Source organism: Haemaphysalis longicornis, unplaced genomic scaffold (genome assembly GCF_048455015.1).
Source record: "Haemaphysalis longicornis isolate Haplotype H1 unplaced genomic scaffold, Haemaphysalis longicornis Haplotype H1 scaffold_9, whole genome shotgun sequence".
NCBI lineage: Eukaryota > Metazoa > Arthropoda > Arachnida > Ixodida > Ixodidae > Haemaphysalis > Haemaphysalis longicornis.
Window position 1 is genome coordinate 136,533,140 of NW_027526460.1, and position 25,184 is coordinate 136,558,323.

Here is a 25,184-nt window from a genome sequence, read left to right on the forward strand (position 1 = left end):
GCGGATTATATTTTAAGCCCGTCTCCGCGCTGCTCGCAGAGGATATATGTAGCAGATGAATGTTTGCGGGCGCTCACCTCACTCCCCCAGCCGATGACTGCCCGGTGGGCATATCGCCTGATATCCGTAATCGAATCACGGTGGCTCCTATCCCCAGAAATATGCATCCAGAATACAACGTCGCCCGCCGAGCGACTCGTGCGGCCGCGTTGCACCGGCTACACTCCACTAGCTCCACCACTCGGTACACGGACGCTGCCCGCTACTCTACCCAGCGAGCTTACGCCGTTGCCGTTGTCGACCACCGCTTTCAACAGCTTTCGGCAGCCACTATCCGCACCACCACTGCCACAACGGCCGAAGAAACAGCCATTGCGCTAGCAGCCACTACAGCCAAAGACTACGTCACCGTACTTAGTGACTCGCAAGAGGCGTGCCGCCGATATCTTCGCGGCCGCATTACTCCCACAGCTCTCCGCATCCTTCAGGCTAATTACGCACTACCCGACATCCAACTCATCTTGGCACCCGGCCACGCTGACCTCCCCGGAAACGATGCGGCCCACGCCGCTGCCTGCGAGTTTACACGTCAGGCCGTCTCCGACCGGCAGCCTCCTTGCCCAGATACCCCTCTCAGCCCACCTTATCTCCTCACCCACTACCACCTCAGCCGTCGCAGATATCCTCCCCCTCACCCTCGCCTTAGTCGTCTCGAAGCCACTACCCTCCGAAGGCTACAAAATAACTCTTACCCCCTCCGTACACTGCTCCACAAAATGTACCCTACCCAATACTACACGAGCTGTGCCTACTGCCCATCCCCTGGCACCTTATACCACCTGGTATGGGAATGCCAGCAATCCCCATCTTTATCTCCAATCCCCAACCCTACTTACGAGCAGAGGGTGGACCGGCTGACCAGCTCGGACCTTGCGGCGCAACAAGAAGTAGTCGCTAGAGCCCGGGCAGCCAGGACCAGGACCAGGGCATCCCGGACTAAGGTTGCCCCCCACAGGGCTGGTGCCCCTGCCATCTAGCACAAAATTTTCTCGTTTTTATTAAACGTTTATTTCTCTCTCTCTCTCTCTCTGTCGTGTGCTGATCCCCGAGTATAATCATGCATTGCCCATCGTACTTTGGTTGAATATTCCCGGAATTAACAGAGACTGGCTTGTAAATGGGGGTGATCAATATCAGTGGTATAATATTGGCAAACCTAACAGGCGTGCTGTCAGGTATGAGTGCTCCACTGATTATGTAGGCGCACAAAACTGATTTACATCGTAGTGTATAGCCGTAGCATGAACATCTGAGGAACCGTTGGTTACGGAAACACTGCTAGTAAATTCAGGGCAGTGTAACTACAATCGGCTCCATCATACGCCCGTTCCGCGACGCTGGCCTGTGACACACACCTGGCGCTTATACAGACCGAATATACCACACTAAGATCGCGACAGAAACATTTACACTCTCGTAAACACACCCCATTTGCGAACAGAGTGACTGCTTCACATAATTATTGATTTCGAACTCCCGCAAGCGGTAAATCTCGGTCGTGAACGTGCCGTAAAAGCAGCGGCGAAAGTGGGGAGCGGGACGCGGACTCCCGCGGCTGCGTTCGAAATGGGCCGCAAGGGGGATTTCAGTGGCGCCCCTACAGGCCGCGCTCGAGGCGTATTTGAATTGTCCGTGATCGCACTGCTTCGGTAAATGACAATTAGCAAGTAATGAGCAAATAAGTGCAGTTGTTGCTCTAACTGAACAGCCATCGTAACCTGCTCAAGGGAGCGCCGTTATCTTTCAAGATCAAAAGTACATCGACGCGATGAGGGCATGTCTGAATTCGTTTACTAAATGACTAAGGAACCTAGCACAGATGGCAGATAGCATGCCTTTAGGGACAACATGTCTAGCATGCCTTTAGGGGCAACACGTCTCTCTCCGTCAAAGAACCTTCAGGTTTATTATCGTTTCATCTGAAAACCACGTTCTCTCCCCGTCACAAGTTTCTACAGGCTGCCGTAAAACTAATTCGTTCACCGTTGTTAATGTACACGTGTAATATCTGCGACAATCGAGGAAGAGTCTAGTCGCTAAGGCCTCCTATCAAGGCATCTCGACCGCAGAGTGACGCCGTCCCCGAGGCAGGCGGCGTAGTGGATGATGTGCCCCACCACGTGCTGTTCGAGGACGCCGCGCACCAGGTGGGCCATGGGTCCCATGGCGTACAGGGCCACGTCCTCGCCCGCGTGCACGGCGTACTTGCTCGGAACATTCCGCACCTGGTGGTAGCCGTCGGCCTCTGCGAGACGCCCCCACTGGTTAAAAGGTGGATGTTTTACGCAACTCATGCATGCATGGATCAACAATTTTTCTTCAAACTAACGCACGCATATGGACAATAACCTTTTTTTGGCAATTTGATAAAGAGTGATAGAGGGATGAAACTCAGGATAACGGTCGGGGGCGCCTGATGTTCCAAGGCGGCCGGTATAAACTTTACTAACACGTCAGTTGATACTGGCGAAACAGCCACTTTCATCTGGCTCTGTCCTGCCCTTCCCCATAGCCATTCCGCGTGCTGCCGGCCTGAGTGCTGTCCAAGACGGTTGTATAAAACTTTCGCCGGCCAGCGCTGTTTCACGGAAAGTGTACGAAAGAATTTCCAGGGCTTGTACAGTTTTCGCAATGTGGCGGCCCTGCGTACCCATGCTTTGTGGCCCTAGCAAGCCGAGTTTCTTTTCCGATTCGTAGTGTGGAGCATACCAGCGGACAAGCCTTGTTTACCTCGATGCACGCCCGTCTTCCCGTACGATGGCGCTGTCAACGAGTCACCCTAAACATGTCTCAGGCATCCAATTCTTTTTCATTCTGGTCCCTAGCTCTCCCTGCTAGGCGGTGTCCCCACTGCTCCTAAAGGAAGGCGGCTGACACGACAGGCAGTGTTATGCAGGTGGCGTTTGTTGTTCACGAGTGCGCCGCTGCAACAGTAATGTCACCCCACTGTGATCGGCCATCTTGGTGGAGGAAAAATACTCTACGCTATCGCGATCACTAAGGAAGAGGCGTGTGCTTAACTTCTACACGCACTTCCCTCGGGTGAACATCCTGATGCGACCGTGTAGCCTTCTTTGTTACATTCTGCGCTGTTATTTTCAGCGGTCTAGAGATAAGGGTAGCGGTATGTAGTTGCCCAAATGCGAGTCCAGCGAGGGCAAATAAGCCCTCGGGAAAGAACTGAACCAGGGATGGCAAATGCGATCGGAAGGTGACCACTCCGAGGTTGCAAATATGACGCGACTGCTTCGCTGATATTACAAGAGGTTGGCCAACACCTCAGGAAAAGTATTATCGTACGGTGGAAACATACCAGTGTTGACGTCGAATTTTCGCTCCGATTTGGATGGGCCGGTATTGTACATAAGAGTGGTGTAGGGTAAGCCGTCTATGTTTGACACTCCCGCCCGGCCCAGGATTGGGTGTCCCCGAGGCGGGTAGCCATTCATGGTGAACCCGTGCGAGTGGTCGGCCGTCACAAGGAAGAGGGTTTCCCGGTAGTCGGTGAGCCCCACTGCCGCTTCAACGGCGTCGCTCATGGCAACCGCCTCGCTCAGCGCCATGGCTGCATGGTTCGCGTGGTGCGCCTGGTCAATCAGTCCTCCTGGATGAGGAATGCCGACACACACGGGGTTGAGGGGTGCAAAATTAAAGATGTACCACTAAACGTGAAATCTGTCAAGTTCGGAGCAGCAATTCTCTAAATAGGCTGTGGCCCTTCTCTTAAGTAGTTTCACTATCAGCCTCGCGTTGATACCATTAGTAGTCACGAGAGGACGCCGCAGCCCCCGATGATGGCCATACAGACACTTGATGAAGTTTACATTAATTTGGGGCAATAATGGGTGAATTCATGATTTTTCCGTATTTTTTAATATTGTGTACCTATTTTCTCTCTAGCAATTGCGATAGGGTAAAGCAGCCAATCAGATTGCCACGAGATGCTGATAGGCACGTTCGTTGATGGTGGAGACTAAGTGACGGATGAAAACCACGGGACATGAGGTCTCGAGGTCGGGTCCTCGGGGTTTAGTGCGTTATGCACGCTCGGCGTATCGCAGAACTAGAAAGGATCGACTCAGGAGGGTCTCTCCATGTAGGTTGTCTTAGGCAAGGGTCCGTCTATGACGGGGTTGCCACGTGCACAATGTTGCAGCTGTTAAGGCTCTCACTTTATTTCTTACTTTGCTAACCTTCACTTCATCCTTTGACTATTCTGTAGGTCTTTCTTTTAAACCTAGGTCTTTGAAAATCCTCTAAAAAGGTCGCCGTCATGTTATCAGTACCGCACCAAAAGACACCAGCGCAGACCATCAGAGCAGGATTTCTCTCTCCCTCTCTCACCACCACATCGGTGAGGCATGAAAACAACGAATGAACCTTAATTTACTATCCTCATTGTACCAGAGTGCAAGCATCCCCAGAAAGCACGAACATTGCAGCGCGGTTAAACTTGTCTCTTTTTATGCAGCTACATTCACCCAGATGGCACTTTTATAAAATGTACATAATCAATATATTCACTACAAAACATACAAGCATCATTCTCCCCATCAGAGGAAATACAAGTGCAAAAAAATGACAAAAATGACGAATCTACATGCATTAAGTACAAACCACACAAGCCTGAGTCACGTGAGAAAATTGAAATGAAAAAAATCAATGCCTTCCATTCTGTGAAGGATAACCTTCGAATCTGCATACAGTCCATGGACTGCAGGAAACAAAACACGCTCGTTTGTACTTTGCCACTGAACGTACTTCCTTGCCAATTAGCTGAATGGAACTTGGAAGTTAACGCGCTTTATTCTAGTAGACAAACATGGAGCTGTTTGTTTGCCTCCCGTGTCGTGGGCGTCGCACTGTTAGTGTAACACACAAACCAAATCTGCTCGATCACTGAGGACACCGCGCAGGTCCTATTGGGCCGTTTGTCGCCCACGTTTAAATCTCCCGCAAGCGCACTGGACATGTCATCAGTCATCAGGTGAATTACAGCTATAGCTGCGCGTGCACGCCCACCCTCCCTCCACTTGCAACCCGTGCACGCATAAACCGCCAACCGGTAATTTGCGCGGGCTTGGAAGTGAAATATACCGTGGAATATGTCGCTATGAAAGCTCTTTAAGCTGAACAAGTTATATTGGCCCACGTCGGCGTATCAAGCGGGCAAGTTTCGGTTCATCGAAGGTACTCGACGAGATGGAAGGTGATGCGGAAATGGCGGAGGGAGCGGCTTTCCTTTTTTTCCGCATCCATTCACGCTTCCTGTCCGGCCAACGCCTCTCCAATTCCTCCTTTTTGCCTTTAAGCGAACGACATGCGTCCGTCCCATGGTGAGTTAAAACTAGGAAGGCCTTGAGTTTTATTCTACCGGACCAACATGTGACCACCTGTTTCCTTTTCCCGTCGTAGGAATTTCACTGTATGTGTAGCACACCAACAGAGACCCAAACCACTCGATTATGGAGGGCAGCTGACAGGGCGCATTGAGGCATGAGACTTCCACGTTTAAATTTCCCGCCAGCACAACGGGCCAGTCATCGGTAGCGGCATTAATACCAGAGGTACGTCCACGCTCCCTCCTTCCACCCCGAACCCGTGCACGCATAAACCGGCAACAGGTGATGGCGCATACTCAGGCGCGAAATACACTGGCGAAAATGACGCTCGGAAAGCTTTTCATGTCGGCAATCTGCTCTTCAACCGGAAGTGATTCCCAGCAGCGAGGTGGAATTCGAGGCCGCATTGGCGGCAGTACATGATCGGCGGCGGCTGCTTTGGGGATATTTTACGCCCAGTACGGCTTTTGTGATTCACCGCAATCTTCTAATATCGGCGCTACCGTCGTTATCGCCCGATTGTACATCTTGTGAAAGAGGCGTCGGTGGTGGCGAGGGAATAAGATAAGAAAGAGGGGCCGGCAGCGGCGAGGAGCACCGCAGCAGCTCCCAGTAACGCGTCTTCACCAGAAATAACAGGGGGTTAGACATGTACTGCTTCGCATTAAAACCAGGCACGCAAGGTCGCAAGTAGCAGTATTCAATTTTTGCTGTATATTGGTACATATACAGCAAAAAAAAAAGAAAGAGCGCATCAAATCACCTACAAAAGTGATAACAACAGCGACAGCGGCTGTTCTGCAATCAGCATTACAATAAAAAAACGGCTCCAATCTACATTTGAGGTGCTTGGACAGCAAAGCTGTAAATGACACCCACAACGATTACCCATGCGGCGTCCCTTGAATTCACAGAGATGGCATCCTCTCACTACGACCCCCATCATGCTCTTCGCCTCCCTATCTCACTCCTCTCTTGATGAATTTAACGGAGGTTTAGATTCATTCCCAAATCTGGCAAGGAACCACACATTGAAAACCTCCGTCCCATCTCTTTGACTTCTTGCGTGGGGAAGCTCACGGAACACATTGTCCTCACGAGGTTGCAGAAATACCTAGAAAGCACCGGAAAACTGCCATCAACCATGTTTGGCTTTAGGCCGCATCTTTCAACTCATGATATCCTCTTACAACTGAAAGAAGATATCATGATGCAAGCCAACAGCCACACGCCAAAAGCCATACTGGCCCTCGACCTAAAGGGGGCATTTGATAATGTCACCCACCAGGCTATCTTAGTAAACCTCAATGGTCTAGACTGTGGGAACCGGACTTACAACTATGTCCGAGACTTTCTGTCAGGACGGAAAGCAGTTATCAAGATCGGAGACATTGCGTCGGACCCCATCGACCTCGGTGGGAGGGGTACGCCACAAGGAGCGGTTCTGTCACCCCTACTGTTCAATATCGCCCTTATTGGCCTCCCCGCTAAACTAGGGGTCATACCAGATCTGCACATGGCTTGTACGCCGACGATATAACGGTGTGGACTGGAAAGGGCTCGGTGGGGGAAATGCAGGACCGCTTACAACTTGCCGTCGACGTAGTCAATGAATACGCGAAGAGCTGTGGCCTCTCTTGCTCACCGCAAAAATCAGAGCTCCTCATGGTGCACAGGGGAAGGCGGCAAGCCCCAAGCATCGAGATCATCTTGGATGGCCATACCATCAGTCCTTCCCGTCAGATCAAGATCTTGGGAATGTTCTTCCAGGCGGACAGCAGGAACACAGTTCTTACCAGCCGGCTCAAGCGCACTACCGAACAAGTGACAGATATGCTCCGAAGAATAACGACAAAGTCTACGGGCATGAAAGAGGCGGACACACTTCGGCTCGTTGAGGCCTTTGTGATTTCCCGACTGGCTTACACCCTTCCATATGCCATACTCAATAAGACTGAAACAGCTAAATTGGACGCATTAATCAGAAAGGCATATAAGCAGGCTCTGGGCCTCCCAGTAAGCACCTCGAATGAAAAACTTTTAAAACTGGGTATTCACAACACAGTGGCTGAAATCATCGAGGCTCATCTATCAAACCAGCGACAAAGATTGGGGTCAAGTATTACTGGGAGAAGCCTCCTAGGCAGACTAGGAATGACGTCCCCTGAAGAGGTACAGTATCGGGATATGCCAATCGAACTGCGAGAGAAGATTGCAGTAGCGCCAATACCGCGCAACATGCATCCAGTACATCATGCAGGCAGAAGAGAGGCAAGATCTCGTGCAATCGGAAGGGTCAATGACAACAGGGCCAGCACGGTCTATACTGATGTGGCTGACTACGCCAGAAGGGGATCGATGACTGCTGTTGTGACAACCGCAACGTCGCATATTACCAGCATTACCCTACGCTGCACGACCACTGACCAAGCAGAAGAGGCTGCCATTGCCTTGGCCATCTCTCAGACCACCTCAGATACAGTTGTCACAGACTCCCAACAGGCATGCCGAAATTACCTGCATGGAAGAATATCCAAATGTGCCTTAAATATTCTTCTTCAACGTCCGCTTCACCGACGAGTCAAAATACTCTGGACTCCAGCCCATTCGATCCTCCAGGGCAACAACACCGCCCATAATACTGCCCGAGAGCTATCCCGCCGGGCACCACGAGGGATAGAGGCTGCGAGCCCATTGCTCACCTACCACGAGATCAGCCAACATTACAGGCTCGAGCGCAGGATTTACCCCCTGGCCCACGAATCCCTAACGAAAGCCCAGGAAAGAATACTTAGGCTGCTTCCGACGAATACGTTTCCCCACTTGACGAAATTGCGCCTAATGTACCCGACCCAGTACTCCTCTCTGTGTCAGTTTTGTGGCGAACCTGGCACGCTCTACCATAAGGTGTGGGGTTGTCAGAAAAACCCCAAGTTGGACAGAATTCCTCGCCCGTCTTATGAGCAGTGGGAGAGCGTGTTGTCCAGTTCCAGTACGGAAGACCAGCTTCGGTTGGTTGAAAGGGCTGTCGCAGCTGGCACCACGAATGGGGTCCTAAAATGAGGACACCACTCCACATTTCTTTTCTCTTTTTTTGCTAATAAAGAAGTTTATTCTCTCTCTCTTGTCCAATGCAATTCAAATTTGCCGCCTTCGCAAGGCCCGTGCGCCCTTTGGCTGAACAACGTGAGCGGGAGTTCTCTTCTTTTTTGCTTGCTATTAAGTCGCATGGGCCGGCAAATAACTGCGGAGTTTGGAACGCGCCGTTTTTGGCGGCCCCTTTTAGCGTTTTTCGAAGGGTGAGGTGGAAGGCGACACTGCGTTGTTGGCGTGATCTCTCTCCTGATTACCCATCCCTCATGCTTCAGGCACCGCCGCGAAAGAGCGCCCTTCCTCACCCCAGTCGCTGAATCTAAACAACCGTCTGTCTCCTCCTTCTACACGTCTGGGCGTAACTTATTCGGCAAGATGACGGGAGCTCGCTTTTTGTCTCTACGTGGACCCAGGCTCGATCACTGGCGCTGCCAGCAGTTATTTGTGCAGCCAGGGTGGAGCCAGTAGCCATTAGTAGCCTGGTATGTATGTTTGTGTAGCCAGTAGAAGCCTTGGAGTTTTATTCTGACGTGGACACGAAAATTTCTTGGCTGAGTAGAGGTATACTGCTTTGCAGTTAAATAGGAATAAGTCTCCAGCGACGCCGCTGTGATAGCCAAAGCGAGCGGACGCGCTCACATCGCTTCCGTCATTGATTGGTAATTTTGCAATGCTATTTTTCTTCATCTGGATATTTTCGATGAGTCGAGAGGCCCCGACGAATACTAAAAGTTCCCAAAGGTACGTTTCCTTCACCGAATTATCGGACATTTTCTACCACCGCCGTGCGAGGGGCCGCTAAGCCTAGGTGTGTTCCACGAGCGCTAGGCCTCGACGCTGTCGCACCTGCCGCGGCTCGCCGTCTCGGCGGCCGCCGCTCCGCGCCGAGATGGTGGAGACGTCCGCTCGGGTAGCGATCTCCGACTCCCAAATGTGCGCGCAAGTTGAAGGCGTTGACATTTGCCCCGAGGAATTCCGCAGCGGCGCCGTATGAACGCTGGCGGGAGAACTCGTGGGAGAACCAACGAGACCTCGTCGCGAAGCTCACCGGCACCGACAACCAAGTCAGCAAGAAAGCGAAATGCAACAAAAACGTTCGAGCCTTGTTCATCAAGGCAGCGAGAATACTAACCATGTCACGGGAGAAAAGCAAGATCAAGATGAGTGTCATGATTACGGGGCAATCCCCCATTGGGAATAAAGAAGAGGAGGCATAGTGGAGCCAGAGGACGACGAAGATGAAGACGAAGAGAATTCAAATTTCCCGCGAAGATGGCGAACTAATGACGAGGTGACGCGATGGAGGGACGTGGAGAAATAACCAGTGGGGTGGTGACCCGTGCGGCGGACACGGGCACAGCGAATGCAAGAGTGTCGCGACGGCCGGGCAAACGCTATTTAATCCCGGGGCACAGGCCGAGAGAGAGGGGGAGAGAGATCAGAAGAACGCCACAGCAGGAAGGTCAGGTGGCACGAGTCCGAGGAACAAGCCGGGGGTACGAGGCCACGCCATCGACCAGAGCCACGTCAGCCTTGGCCGGAGTGGACCGACGTGGCATCGGCTCCTACTTCCGCGTCGTACCACCAACCTGTGCTTTGGTGGCCCCAGCGGCGACGGCCGGGCGCCTGCGTACAGCGAGCACGCACCGTCAACTAACGCCTTGGCGGTCCCCACGCCGCGACGTTCCTGGAGCTCCCCGGTGCTACCGGCTACCACGGCGACGGCCCCGAGGCCAGGGGTTGCTTCCTGCTACGAGGGCTACCCCGAGGAGTAGCTGAAAAGCGGTCCACCGTGTGACTACCACGCCCAACTACGTCGGTACCACCACCACCGGCACCGCGGCAGCGGACAACTGCGACTACCAGCGTGTCACGGCCACGCTACGGGTACGACACGTCAGCGCCGGAGGCAGCGGTAGGCCCGTCCGCTAGCGACTTGGTATTACATGGCCATTGTTGTTAGGATTGGTAACATGAATGTGGTATAGACATGAACCAGGACGGGTTGCGTTGTTAGGAACTTCATTGTAGTGACTTTTTGTTCGGTTTGTTGGCTTTTCTGGGTTATTGTTAGGGATTAGTATTTAGGAATTCCTTTGGCTGAGTTATTTGTTTGCTTTGTTGTTTATTTTGCTTACGGGTTGGAGTTGTGCATAATAAATGTGTGCTGTGGTAAACGTGCCAACGATTCTCCCATGTCCATTCTTCTGAGCTGGTCGAAACGTGCCACAAGACGTGACAATCAGACCGCGAGGGGGACTCGACACCACCAAGATCACCAAGACACCACCAAGATTACGGCCGAAAGAGCGCATCAGATACCTTCTGCCCAAACGCTCAACAAAATATAATGGTAGGCAACACGCCCAAGAAAGAAAATGCCGTCCGCTAGGCAAGACGTGAACCCATTTACAGTCAATACAACAACTTGTGCCATGGTGCCATGCGACACTGTGAAAGCCACCATCCGAGGAATGTCTGTCGATACGCGCGCCGAAAAACTCGACAGCAACATCGTTAACGACAGAAAACCACTCGCCGTAGGCGCTAAACGAATCGGCAACACCACCACGATCATCGTAGCCTTCAGATGACCCAAGGTACCGAACTTTGTCCGATACCGTGTCACGCTCATACAGCACCACCTGTACAGAAAGCAAATTGACGTCTGCCACCAATGCGATAGGGTCGGGCATCCAAAGGACGGTGTCCGACGCCAACCGAAAGAATCTATAGGGGCTGCGCCCCAGCAAACCCCATAGAAAATTACAACTGCACTCCAACTGCAAGCCCTGCGCTGGCTAACCAACACGATCTGAAGGACCTGCGGCCGGGCAAACCACATAGAAGACCACAACTTCACCCCCAAATGGCAACTTTGCGGCGGTGCTCACCCCACCGCCACGAGAGATTGTTAAGCCAAATTCAAGGAACCCTACGTCGCCCGCAAGCGGCAATGCGAGCGCCGAAAACTCAGCAAACAGCTGCCGTCGGAGAGCGAGTTCCGGCCACTAGACCAGCCAGCTGCGCATAAGTCAAAAACGCCATCGAGAACGCGAGCAGTTGAGCCAGATAGAGATGCGCGAAAAGCGGGAACCCATAGATCACCGTCGCGTGAGAGGGTAAGTTGGGCCGACACTGCACGACATATCCCGAAGACCAGTTCGAGGGACAACGCCAAGAAAGAAGACAAAGCTTCAACCAAGCAATGAGAGATCAAGAGGCCCTAAGACAGAAGAAAGCGGCCCTGAGAGCCATTATCAACAACCTGACCGAGGAAATCCAGGAGATCCGGAACTCTCTCCGCAACAACGATCAGCCAAGATCGAGCCCGAGGGGCAACAACAAGGAAGGACGAAGAAACTACGGCTGCCGAAGGCAAGTAACCGGCACTCAAAAAGAGGGCTGTTGAATTGCGCAAGACCAAGAGCAACGTGAGCGGCTGCAGCACTGGCTGTAGCAACAACGTCGAGGCCAAACCCAACAGCGTGAAGGGTGTGAAAAATTAGATGAAGGACGTCATTGACGGCTTTCTAATGGGGAACGTCACCAGAATCAACAATCTGGAAAGAAGCGTGCAAGCAATACTAAGCCAACCAACGTTCGCACTCCTACAGCAGCCAGTCAACCAAATGCTGCAGCCTGGAGAATTTCGACTGGGACAATCATGGCCACCAACTCCAAAGGCAGAACAGTGTGACAGTGGAACTTCCGTGGCTTCGTCAAGAAGGGGGCGGTGGTGCAGTAACACATTGTGTCCACTGCGCGCAAGCTCGACGTGCTTCTACTGCAATAAACGCTAAAGGACAAGCTGTCCCTTCCGGCTACAGGGTGCACGCGGGCCCGCCCTCTGGCAGAGGCCTGTGTACCCTGGTCAGGAGGGGCTCACCTTCGTTGAACACCGGCTAAGAAACGTCAGGATCCAACACATGCTCAGGAAGCTCATACCGAACAAGCAAACAAGAAACAGCATCTTCATTATGAACATCAAACATAGCGCACGACGACCACAGCCAAAAGGAAAAGGACACGAAGCGGATGATGCGCACCATCCGTTTCTTGTGTCCTTTTTTTAGATGCGACTGCATCTCATTCACTCGCCTTGTCCCTGCATCCGGCTTCGGCGTTGTTGTCGGCGTCCGCCCCTCCCCCATTCTCCTCGACGCGTGAGCTGCGCTCTCCGCCGCTCACCCCCTCTCCTCTCCGATAGCGACCACTCTCTCGCGAGGGGCATTGGATTGGATTCGAATGGATTGGCTTGGCTTGGATTAGATTGGATTGGATTTGGATTGGATTGGATTAAAGTGGATTGTGTTGGATTGTGTTGCGTCATAGCCGCGGCAGACGCACTGGCGCCGGCGCGTCCCATCACCGTTATGCGCGCTATAAAACGCGGTGCCTGCGCCGCTCCGCTCCATCGTTCCAGCGCCGTTCCTCCGCTGTTAACGCTGCAACGTGATCCCCCTATGCGTCGTATCTACACAGGGGTTCCCGCAAGGGGAGGTGGGAGATTTTTACTTTTTGCTGTGATCGTCATGTAAAGTTCAGCGCTATATGTTCTATGATGTCTAGATACTAACTAGACCAACACCAAGCTTTATTAAAGCTAATTTCATTTTGAACATCTACAGCAACCCATCGCAGCGACTGCAGAAGTTCAAATCTATTCTTCACAAGGCGACGGCCGGCCAGAGCAGGCTGATTGCGTGCGGTGACTTTAACGCGATGGATGTGGCGTGGGGCTACTCCAAGAGCAATTCGAAAGGCTGAAACCTACCCCAAGACGCTGCGGAACTCGGCTATGCTCTCATAATCGATCCGGCTCGAGCTGGCAACTCTGGGTCCCGAAATACCACCTCCGACCTCCTGTTCGTCAAGAATAACGAACCGATCACGATCACGTTGAGGAATCCAGTGGTGGACCTCGGCAGCCACGTGATCATGGAAATCGTCATACGGGAGCAGTACAGTAATAACATCAGGAAACATACGTGGATCGATTGGACCGCTTTCAGAGACACTAGAAATCAGGACGAGAAATTATAACAGTAATAAATTTTGTAACACCGAACAGAAAACTGTACAAAGTCACAGGCCTGCCAAAGCCACAGTAGGCTTAAAGGGTAGTGCGTGCCAGGCAGCAGAAATCCGTGCACATGACCGAACACGAAACATTAACAGAATCGTCTATTCAAGATGGTACAATATAACCGCCTGTGAGAAAAGCAACAGAGGGAATTTTGAAACCATTGCAGGATAAAATCTGTCACAAAATGACGGGAAACATAGCAAACAAGCCAAGAGGGGGGGGTGGCATCAGGGGTAAGCAGGGCCAGGCAACGTCAGACCAAAATGCCCCCCAATTTAAAATGACTGTTCACTTCAAATGCACTGGGTGGCAATTTATTGAAGGGTGACGGAACATAGTAGCGCCGCATTCATTGACCATACCTGGTAAAACACCGTGGTATTTCATATAGATCTCTTGGTCTAAGGCTACGCATAGAGAAGTATTTTCTTTGTCGTTACTCATCGAAAAATGCTTTAACACGATTGTTTTTATTAACAGCATAGTAAAATTGGTGAATTGTAACGTTGTGAAAATATTTGCACTTCAGGGAAGGCATATATTATAGGCTGCATTTTTCCGCAGAGAGCTTACAATGAAATTAAGCCTCTGCTGCCATCGAGCTTCGGAGTGGCCATACACTGTAATGCCGTAACGAAAGAACCTGTAGCCCAACGCATGAAAAATAATCCTCCGCACTATGAAGGCATAAAATAACGCAAGTTGTACCTAATGCACGAAAGCGCGAGCAGATTTTTACAGGCGCATGCTACATCATTCCACGTCAGTCATTAGATTATTTGGAGATATTTTACAGACGAAGCATACTTCGCTGTTTTGCACGTACAAGAAGAACATGAAGACGTTTGAAAAATAACAGGTAACCATGCACTACACGTTTTATGGATTGTGGAACCACACAAGTTGCGTTTTACAGTATTAACCATCATTAAATTACCAACAAACCAGTCCAGTGCATGAGTTGCAGCAGTCTGCGACAATTCAATGGCTTGATGAACGTGTGATGAGGAGGAACAAAGCACAAAAATGGACCACATCGAAATGTGGACCAACAAGGTCCTACAAGCCGTTCGAAACTCAACCAAGAGCATAGAAACCGACCTTGAAAGGAACAGGATGGACAGCTGGCTGGGCAACCTCATCGAAGCCATGCTGTCCATTTTCAACAGGGGGAAAAACGGCGCCTCCATCGTAGGCTACGAAAAAAGTCGCAGAACTAAAGAGTAATAGAGTAATGGAGGAACACTGTCCCACGCTATGCGCGCAGCCTGGGAAGGAGATATGCAACGCCGCCGATGGCCAGATGCACAACAGGAAAACATGAAACTTGCTTAAGCATCTGCTCGACGAAGGTAAGACAAAGTCGCACCAGAGGGACCGACTGGCGAAACTCATCCATTTGGAAGTAAAAAAACCAAGGAGACGACAAGGTTACTAACCGCATCAGCAAGAGATACCTGCCGACTACATCAACAGAGCACCATGGGCAGTACGAGAAGCTCAACCTCAACAGCAGTTCGGTGGCCGGACCGAACCACATCAACAAGAAGGCGCTCAAGTACCTCGACGACAACTCCTCCGAAAGCCTCACGGGTTACAACAGATGCTGGAAAACGGGAACACTGCTGCAGCAGTGGAAGAAAGGTAAGACCATCCTCACCCCCCAGCCGGGCATCAACCGGCGCGGACAACCTCCGGCCCTTATCGTTCACGTGTTATGTGTGAAAGGTGCTGGACCACATATTTAGAAAGCGGAGGCAGGACTCGCTGGAGAGGGAAGGACTGTACCCCGCCACGATGATCGGCTTCAGACAGTGCCTAAGCACACAAGACGCGATGCTGCAGCTTCAAAACGAGGTCGTGGATGACTCTTGCATCTCGCCAGACAACAAGGCTATCCTGGGACTCGACCTGCGGAGTGCCTTTGATAACGCGAAGCACTCGGCAATCCTGTCCCAAGTCTCCAAGCTTAACATGGGTCAAAGTAGTTACAGGTACATCATACAGGACTGCCAAGCTTGGAGCTGGCGACACACACCTGCAAGACAAGAAACTCTGGAGCAGGGGCATACTGTTTAATTTTTTAATGATAGGAGTGGTCGATAGTAGTGCGAATGGGGGGGCCCGGTACACCATCTGGCCGACGACATAACGATATGGACAACCAGCGGCAGCGACTCCCAACTCGAGGCCATGCTGCAGGAGGCCGTCAGTGCCATCGAAGGCGACCTCGACGGCTCCGACCTCGTCTGCTCGGAAAGCATGTCGGAGCTCCTGATAACACCACCACGAAGAGGCAACAACAAAAAGATCAAGATCATAGCGCGGTCCAGGCAGGCAATCCCCGACTTCGGCAAGATGATAGTCCCGGACATGGTCATCGAGAAGCACAGAAGAAACGGTGAGACCGTCGCCCGTCTCACCGCCAAGGCGGCCTGACGGGGATGCGTCTCGTCAGAAGAGTCACGTCCCGCAAAGCCGGTACGCAGGACAGCCTGATCAGGCTCTTCCAGTCCTTCGTCGTCAGCCACACAGCGTCCGTAGCGGCCCACCACAACTGGCTCCAACACGAACTGAACAAGACCAACGCCATAATACTAAAAGCATTCAAGTGGGCGCTGGGCCTGTTCTAGTCCACGAGCGCGCCCCGCCTCTTGAAGATGGAGCACACAATACGCTCGAAGAGATCGCGGAGGCGCAACAAGCGGCTCAGTTCGAGCGCCTGTCTATAACCAAGGCCGGAAGGAAGATACTCGAAGACCTGCGTCTCGGACGTCTGGACGAGGAGAACGCCAAACTCTCCATCCGCGAACCGATCCGGAGGAAGATTAGAGTGGACCCCTGGCCATAGAACATGAACCAGGAATAAAAGGCTACAAGCGATGCAAGGGCTGACGCCCTCATCGACCAACACGGCAATGACGGACACGTGCGGAACGTGGGCGGTGCCGAATATTATCGAGAGGCTTTCGCCGCTGCTGTCATCGGAGCGCCCACGGGTGCCGTGCTGACGGCGGCGAGCGTGAAATGCACTAAGTCGGAATACACGGAGGAGGTCGCCGCCGCACTGGCAATCGCCGACGCCTACTTCCGCACGGTGCTGTGCGTTTCGAGAACGGCGGTGCGCAACTACGCCAAGGGACGTATCTGTGAAGAGGCCGCGCGCGAGCTGCGCAGAGTCGAACTGCAAGAAAATAGAGTGAGGACCAAGTGGTTCCGGGTGCATGCGGGTGAGTGCGCGTCGGCGAGAAACGCGAACCAAAACGAGACGGCACACGCGGCGGCGCGAGCTCTAACCAACCGCACTCGCGCCGCCGACCGCACCACGTGGTTCGGAATCAAAGACCGCATTACGGACTACGGTGAGATCACGAATGCCTACCCCCTGGTTCGCAGAGCTTTCCCACCCCCGCACCTGGCGCTGAGCCATGCGGAGGCCGTACTTCTATGACAGCTATGACCGGGTGGCTACCTATCGCGGAGGAGATGCATTGAATGTACCCAGAAGCGTCCCCGACCGACAGGTGCAAGGTGTGCCGTAGGGAGATGGCCGACCAGTGCCACATCGTGTGGGACTGCTCCAAACAACCGGAGGAAGCGGCATCGACAACCATCCCGCCACGGCTGGAAGAAGCCGCAAAGAGCTACGACCGCGAACATCAACTCTGGGCCGTCCAGCAGGTCTACAGGGCGCACGAAAGGCACGAGACTCGCGGGCAGGCAATGGTGAACGGATGGCTTGGACTGAGTGACAGCTAACCCCTAGGGCGACGCCGGGCTCGCGTTACGGCGCGAAAAAAAAAAACCGAACTGCAGGCGCAAATAAAGTTTACTCAAGTCCAATCCAATCACGGCAGTCAAGCAAAACGTCGTTCGTTGTAATCAACAAGAAGGCGTTAGAAGCTGTGTCAAGTGTGTCACTACATGCAGAAACTACGTGGTTGGTCATCGTGTCTCAACCACTAATTGTGCACAGAGAAAAGGTGGATTTAAAGAACGAACATTTGCTTTTCATTACCTATATCTTATGGCTGTTGTCTCCCCGTTTTACAGGGGGTTCAGATAATTGTGGCGATTAAATTTGCTTTATATATGCTTGATTCGTTTCTAAATTGTACCAAATAGTCCCCCGACACTACCTTTTCTACGCAGAAGACGCTGATACGCACCTTGCTTACACCATCCCATGCAGCTGCGTATTCCACTATGGGCCGCACATTAGTGTTTTACAAAGTCTCGTTAACGTCCTGCTGCTGTTACTTGAAATTTCTTGAGCCAAGGTTTACTTCAGGCACAATAAACTTTTCTCCAATCCGACAATTCGCCAAGGAGTTATTCTCATGGCCAGCTTTTATTGCTACGGTCTGACCGTATTTGTTCCAGGCGAGAGTAAAGGAGAATATAATGCCCGCGTATTTAATATTTGATGCAAGCAATATAGCCTCAATATTTGACCGATTGTGGTTGAAATGAATGCCGTTGCACCTTCGAACGCTAAGTTTCATATCCCATTGATCGCACAGAAAGCAATGTGATTGAAGTCTACTGCAATCTAGCAGCGTAGCTTCAATCGTTAAAATTAGAATAGAATACATCATCATCGGCATACACCGGTAATTTATACAAACTGTTGGGACAGATGGGATAATTAATACAAGCATGTGGAGCGCTAGATGAAAAATTGGCCGCGTATCTACTCCTTTCGTTGCAAATGTCGTCAAAAGACGATAGTCTTTATCGACTTTTGGGAAGTAAATGCCTCCCTTCGCTTTCCCGCTTACCTCTCATGTTGTTTTTGTTGCGTCGCGCTCCTCCCAAGGTAAAGACGCCAAAGGTTTGCTTAAAGCATTTCAAATGTCCCGCGTTCCACTGCTCCAAACCGGGTGTCTCGATGCCAACGCTGCCGAACGCGAAGACGCGTGTGAATCGAGGCGCCCTACTTCAACGTTTATAGAACTGCGTTTCCCTAGTCCACGCGCGTTCCAAGCACAACGTGGAACCTAGCTAGTAGAACCTTTCGTAACTCTTGCCACTTGATTTCTTCAAATGCCGCCGGAAGCTATACGGCGCGGGCGACAGCATGCGACGGCGGAGTGATATTTTTTTTTCAGTTGATGAAGTATTTAATCTCGCCAAAATCAAACATGTACGGTTTTTTATAAGGGAACGCTGCAAATATTACTTCTGTATTAATTTGTTGTCTTATATATGCGTAATGTCTTGTTGTTCTTCAACAATATTGACAAGTATGAACACTACATCGGACTTAGACGGGCACATTTAGCTGTGACTATATAACACTATTGCGCAGGCATTGTTTTATTTTGGCCTGGTGCCTGAATCGAGTCACAGACAGACGAAGAGACGGAGAGACAGACAGACAGACAGACAGACAGACAGACAGACAGACAGACATACAGACAGAGCAAAATTTCTGGGTTTAAGTAGCCCAAGAAAGACTATCGTCTTTAAAAGCAGCTTCCTCGTCTGCACTGGACGATCTCATAACGGCCCGTCACAGAGCACGGACGTACACAGAAACAGTGGAACGACAACAAACTATGAAGAAGGAGTCGAGAGTTTGATTTCGGAAATCTCGATAACCTGGAACAGCAGACGACGGACGATCAAAAAGCGGACGAAGAAAAAAATGTTTATTTGTATTGCTAACGGTAACCATACAGTTTCTCAATTTTATCTGGAGTAGAAATTGTCGCTGCTATCACACGCCGCCTTGGGAATCCTGGGTAGTGTGAGGATAGGATTGGCAGCTAGTGGCTAGTGCAAAATGCTACGTTGCCTTGCGCGCTCTGAAGTGTTTGTGAGCTTTGTTTTCGGCATGCTTTTCCGTTAACGGCGTGCCACTACTAGAATTCATTGGGTATCACAGATATGATTTAATGGCTATCACAGAACAGCTTGATTAGCACTTAAAGCATCATCTCGCCTTCGCGGGGAGATTCTTAAGCTGAAGGGGTAACCCCATGCAGCGACGCGAAAATGGTAACTGAACGAGTACAACCAACACAGAGTGTGGGTGACTGCAGTGACAAGAGAGAGAGAAAGAGAGAGAGAGAGAGAGTAACTTGTATTGAAGCACAATGCGACTCCGTGTGGAGGCAGACCAGTGGGGAGACTCCTTATTCCATGAGTCTTTGGCTCTGGCTGGCATGCCGGGCCCGTCTAACCATTGCTGGTAACCGGGTTACGAGCTGGACAGCTGCGCCGCCCACTTTTAAGGGGAGGGTTGGGGATTCAGAGGGACGTCGGGTGTGTGGGAGCATTTCTATACGATGTGATAAACAGTACCCCTTTCAGGGTAAAACTTGCACTGCGGTGAGTGATAGGTGGGGAAGATAAAATGCCAAAGGGTATTGTGAAGGAAGGTCCTGATTTGAAGTTAACGGAGAGGGATTTTATCGGCTTTTGTTACAGAGGGTTGAGGTTGGGGGAAAGTGTGGCGAGACAGCTTGTAGTCTGTGAGAATGTCGTTGTAGGTATGTAAGTGGGCATCCAGGGTGGGAGAAAGGAGGGAATGGCCAGGTGTACCACTTCTCGGGCCGCGTCGTGCGCCGCTTCAGTGCCGGCCAACCCACAATGTCCAGGGGTCAGTACGAGGAAGTAGACCTTTTCGAAGATGCCGGCTGGCTTCCTGCGAGTCCGTGATTACTGTCTCGTAGGCCCGACGAGTAGAGGTAAGAGAGATCGCAACGGCTATCTATTAGGCTTCAGTTTGCATTGAAGCCCGCGTGGAGGCAGGGGCAATGGTACGTTTTTGGCTGTATACAGTCGTGAAAGCGTGAGTCGATCGGTTGGGGTATGGGGATGCATCAACGTAAAGCGTGTCCAGAAGATGCTGGTAGTGGGTGCGGATGTAGTTCGTTCGGGCGGTGCGACGACCATCATTGATGCCTGCGTGCATGTTTCGGGGTCCCGGGGTGACATTAATGGGAGCGTGCAGTAGCGGAGGGAAGCTTGCCAGGCGGTGAGGCTGTGACGGGGTAGGATAGCCCAGGCTAGCTAAAGTACTACAGCCGTTGGGCGTAAACTTGAGGCGCTGAAATTGCGAAGTTCGTTTAGCGTCACAGAGCTCCGTCCAGGCATTGTGTATGTCCAAGCATAAGAACACGTCAGCAGAGGCGTGAGTGGGGAGGCCGAGTGCAGTTTTCTGCGCTTGCATATTTAAAATGTCCACTTTCTTATGTTCGCCTGGTTTGAGGCACAGGTAAGGAGCTCCGTAGTGAGGCGACTGATGAGGAGACTTTCAACCAGACGGGAAGTATCAGCTTCTTTAAGACGAGAACGTTATTGGGTGATTCGCTAACTAGTTGTGCCAATTGAGTAATTGTGCGTTCAAGTCCCAGTATGTTGCGCGAGCCCGAGCCGTCTCGTGGGATTGTGAGTCCGAGTACCCTGAGATGGTTAACTAGAGGAACGGGGAGAGCCTGCATAGTAAGAACTGGGCCCGGCGTCGGCGCCGTGTGGTTTCCTCGAGTTCTCTGCTGAAGGGTTACGAGTGAGAATTTTTCCCGGAAGCAGGGCAGACCACACTTACAGAGATCCGTGTTAGTTATGTCCACGAGCGAAAAAGTTAATGCACTGCCGCCAATTCCCTCCGTCTTGGTCGCTCGTCGCTACCGCTCGCTTGTGGGCAGGAGGAAGGCGAGCGATGGCGACGGCCCTAGCGACCTGTGTGTAAATGTTTTGCTTGTCGTCCACACCATCCGTTTGGAGTACCCATTGAGTTACGATTTTTGGCCTGGCTCGTCGGCATCGCTTGCTTGTGGTTAACCCTTGAAGAAAGCACTGGCTCAGACAGGAGCAATGAGGCAACATACATACCCGCCGCGGTGGCTCAGTGGCTAAGGCGTTGTGCTGCTAAGCACCAGGACGCGGGTTCAATTCCCGGTCGCGGCGGCTGCTTTTCTGACGGAGGCGAAAAGCAAAAACGCCCGTGTGTACGAGATTTCGGCGCACGTTAAAGATCCCCAGGGGTCAAAAGTAATCCGGAGCCCTCCACTACGGCGCGCCTCATCGCCTGCGTTGCGTCATTGCGTTAAACACTACAATAAAATCAATGAATCGAGGCAAAATACATGGCAACTCGAAACACCGGGCGTTATTTGCCATTTAAGGCATTGCAATTTCATAAGGCTTCGCGCGTATGCTTGAAAACAAAAAAATACAACGCGAAGACATCATCCTTGCATTTCTAGGTGTTGCATCTGCTTCGCCTTCCAAAACGCCTAGCACACGATAATATTACAGTATTGAGAGGAACCGAGAACACATTTTAAGGCAACCTAATCATCATTTATTTTCATCTAAATATTGCCAGAAAACATAAAAAACAGCATCCAGTGTGGAGTATGTAGTAATTTATAAATATATCGGGGATGCCCTGCTGTATAAGGCGGCATGAGCCAAATGCGATACGTCTGCTTTCTTTCTCACCATAAATTGAGTTCTCAGCCTAAGCACTCTAAACAGTGTTTTATACAAAGTGAAAATTATTAAAGTCGCCACTTTTGGCAGCGATTTTTCAAACAAAAGCTCAATTCGCCTAGCCACAAAGCCGTTGCTGACCATGCCACACCTCACGTCCGGCCGAACTACACACTATGGTGACACCCATGGAGACATGGAGCGCTTTCGCAGAATCGCGTTGACACTAGCGCCAGGTTCCACTCTAGATAAGCTAGCAAGAAACTCTGTCCCGATGACCCGTGGAAATAATTCTGATTCGTATGAATTCTTATGAAAATATTTCGGGCATCATAAACAATCGACGAAAGAGTTTTCTGATCTTCTGCCGCCACAAAACGGCCATAGCACGTTTCGTTCTGCATACGTCAGGTGGCGCTGCCGTTTCAAGTTCAGCATGTACGTTCAAATTGGTTGCCGTTTTACCATAAGCAGAAGTCGTTTTTATTATTACGGGCGAAGCACCTCTTGCTCGGGCCCTGTCCCGTCCCTCGTTGCTGCCAAGCACGGCGGAATGATGATGATTGTGGTAGGATCCCCTAGGGATTGGGCAACCAAAGATTGGCCGAACAAGGAGGAGAGGAAGAAGAGGTTGTCGTTCGTCGCCTGCGAGCTGAAGAAACGTACCGGGGGTACGCGACACAAGACGCTCTGCAGAAGGCGACGGCCAAGGTGGCTAAAATATCACACACCGAATTCGCCAACTTACACATGGAGATTCTCATCGTCTCCAACAAGCCCTACATAATCACCACAAACATCGACGTCGTCGACGGGCTTGTCAACGGAGCGGTGGAAAGCTTGACGTGTCGGGTCTTTATATGTGTGGGCGAATGTTTCACAATTTTAGCGATAAGCATTTTAGCTTCGCCCCTCTCATCATCATTCAGTTCGTGGAGATGGCGGGATTTTTTTTTCTGCTGAATCAGCCTGGAAGTGCCGTCTTTGTTGTTGGTTTTAATAGACCACAAAATACTAACTCCGTGTAAAGCGTGGGCGCGAAAGAAGCAGCGTTTTGAATAAGAAATGTTTTAAAATACGCTCATTTACCAATGTAGCAGCCTGTATTTACCACACGTTCACTGATAGGCCAGTAGTTGGATACTTCGCGGCTGTGTCTATCTGATAAATCAAACCACGCCGCAAACATTCCAAGTATAACGGCAACCAACGCGGAAACAAATAATCTGCGTATAGGCACCCTGCCCCAGACAAAGGCTGCTGGGGGAGGAGCACTTTTATTAATAAAGCTGCGTGTTGCGCAGGCTAGGGCATTGACAAAGGGGTGATGATTTCTCTACCAGTTATCACCCAATGCCTGTAGCGTGCCGTGTCAACGGTCTACAGGGTTGACACTGAGACAAGACACAAAGAAAGACCGCCGTGGTGAATGCATCGATTCCTCCTTGAGTTTTTCATTACCTGCAACTTGATTGGTCGGCTACAGTATTAGCCACTGATGTATTGTCACTTGTGCCACTTAAACTGTTTGTCCATGTTGGCCTTTGTGGTGACATTATTAAGACCCTCTGTGTGTGGGCGCCCGTGGCTTCACTCGTGACAGTCATGGCTGCGACTATCCGGGTCAAGGCGACGACGCTTACGTAAATTGAAAGTTACGAGATGAGGTTGTGATGTGAATGGTATCTTTCACAACAGAAATGACGCCTTGAACCAGCACGATATGGAACATGGCACTGATGCTTGTGGGGCGAGCCTCAGCGCAACCTGCCTATAGAACCAGAAAAATTTACACACCTCTGATGCGCAGCTTTTTAAAACTACAAAATGTATCGCGTTAGGACAGGACACAGAATAAGGTTTCAGTTTTCCTAGAACTTTCGGTACTCAAGCATGTCCTATATGTGTTGGAACTTTATAAGAAGTGACACCAAATGGTGGTGTTGGGCCTGGCCTGCATGCTTCAGGTATGCGTTCGGGTCGTGATTCGTCTGCTGCTTCTTCTCGTTCGGTCGTGGACTCCAACTGACAGTGGTCTCTAGAGGCTCAATAAAGGTGCTTTTGTCCTTGAAGGGCGCCTTCATCTTATCACCATGTCTGTACCTTGCAAGGCTGGCACGTGTTGTTTAGCACTTCCTGTGGGGTGTCATTGATAATGGGGGCAGTAAAAACTTATTGAAAACGTTTGCTTCAGCGTTTATATTCGTCGACCTCATCAGTGATGCAGCCTTTATAGGGAGACGTGGTAACGATAGGTTTTTGTTCTTTGCCGCTTTGTTTTAGAAACTTTGATATTTCTTGAGGGCAGCATTTGAGCTTTCCTCGCATAAACAAGAACAGTTTATCTGCGGCCCATTTATTTTCATCGCAATCTCGCTACTAAAGTTTCTGAGTCTCCAGTAGAAGTTTTCATGTTATTCACCTATATTTTAAGTATACAGACCTTCCTGTTGAGTAAAAGCTTAAGCGTTTGTTTTTTTGCGTGCTGACTGTTGTGCAGAAATTTCGATAGAATGTGTTGACCGATAAGTAGTAGGTGCCAATATAGTTCTGAAATGCTCCTTTAAATTTATAACGCCACAAGACAATGATCGACCGAGTTATAGCTGCTAGCAGAAAGCTGCGATTAGTCATACCGTTCTCACCCTTCCAAAAAGGTATAGTACTTGGCGCAGTTAATTGGCGTATTAATGGGAGGTTGTAGCAATTACTATACCAGGGCGGCCAATCCTGCTCTGTTGAGGGAATGCGTTAAAGGCAATGATCGCTGGGATTAGGCCGCACCACCAGTGTCATTCTGCAATTCCATAAACACGCGAATGTTTTTGTTCTCCAGATACGGCAACAGTGACAGGGGTGCCAGAAAAGTAGATGGTCAGATGAGATCAAGAAGTTTGCGGGGATAGATTGGTCACAGTTAGCACAGCACCAGAATAATTCAAGATCCGTGGGAGAGGCCTTTGTCCTGCAGTGGGCCAAGATGGCCAGATGATGACTTGGCGCAGTTGGGATGCAGTTTGTTTCGCTGGGTTGCATCAGATTTCCTCGAGGTCACTGATGCCAGGGATTTCTGAATGAATTCCAGTAACGTTTCAGCATTAAAAGACAGTGGAGGGCAGAGCTGGAATCACCGGTGCTTCTAGTGAAGAAATCGT

The 25,184-nt window shown here is 50.9% G+C and overlaps 1 protein-coding gene across 1 annotated transcript in view; it reads right to left on the reverse strand.

Moving 5' to 3' along the window:
- Positions 1 to 2,096: 2,096 nt before the first annotated feature.
- The window catches only part of LOC144153456 (alkaline phosphatase, tissue-nonspecific isozyme-like), a 93,952-nt gene continuing 70,864 nt past the window's right edge, over positions 2,097 to 25,184 (reverse strand). The window contains exons 7-8 of the mRNA XM_077685100.1: positions 3,374 to 3,664; positions 2,097 to 2,305 (exon numbers count right to left, since the gene is read on the reverse strand). Of these exons, the coding sequence (XP_077541226.1) occupies positions 2,097 to 2,305; positions 3,374 to 3,664 (500 nt within the window). The remainder of the gene's footprint in view (positions 2,306 to 3,373; positions 3,665 to 25,184) is intronic.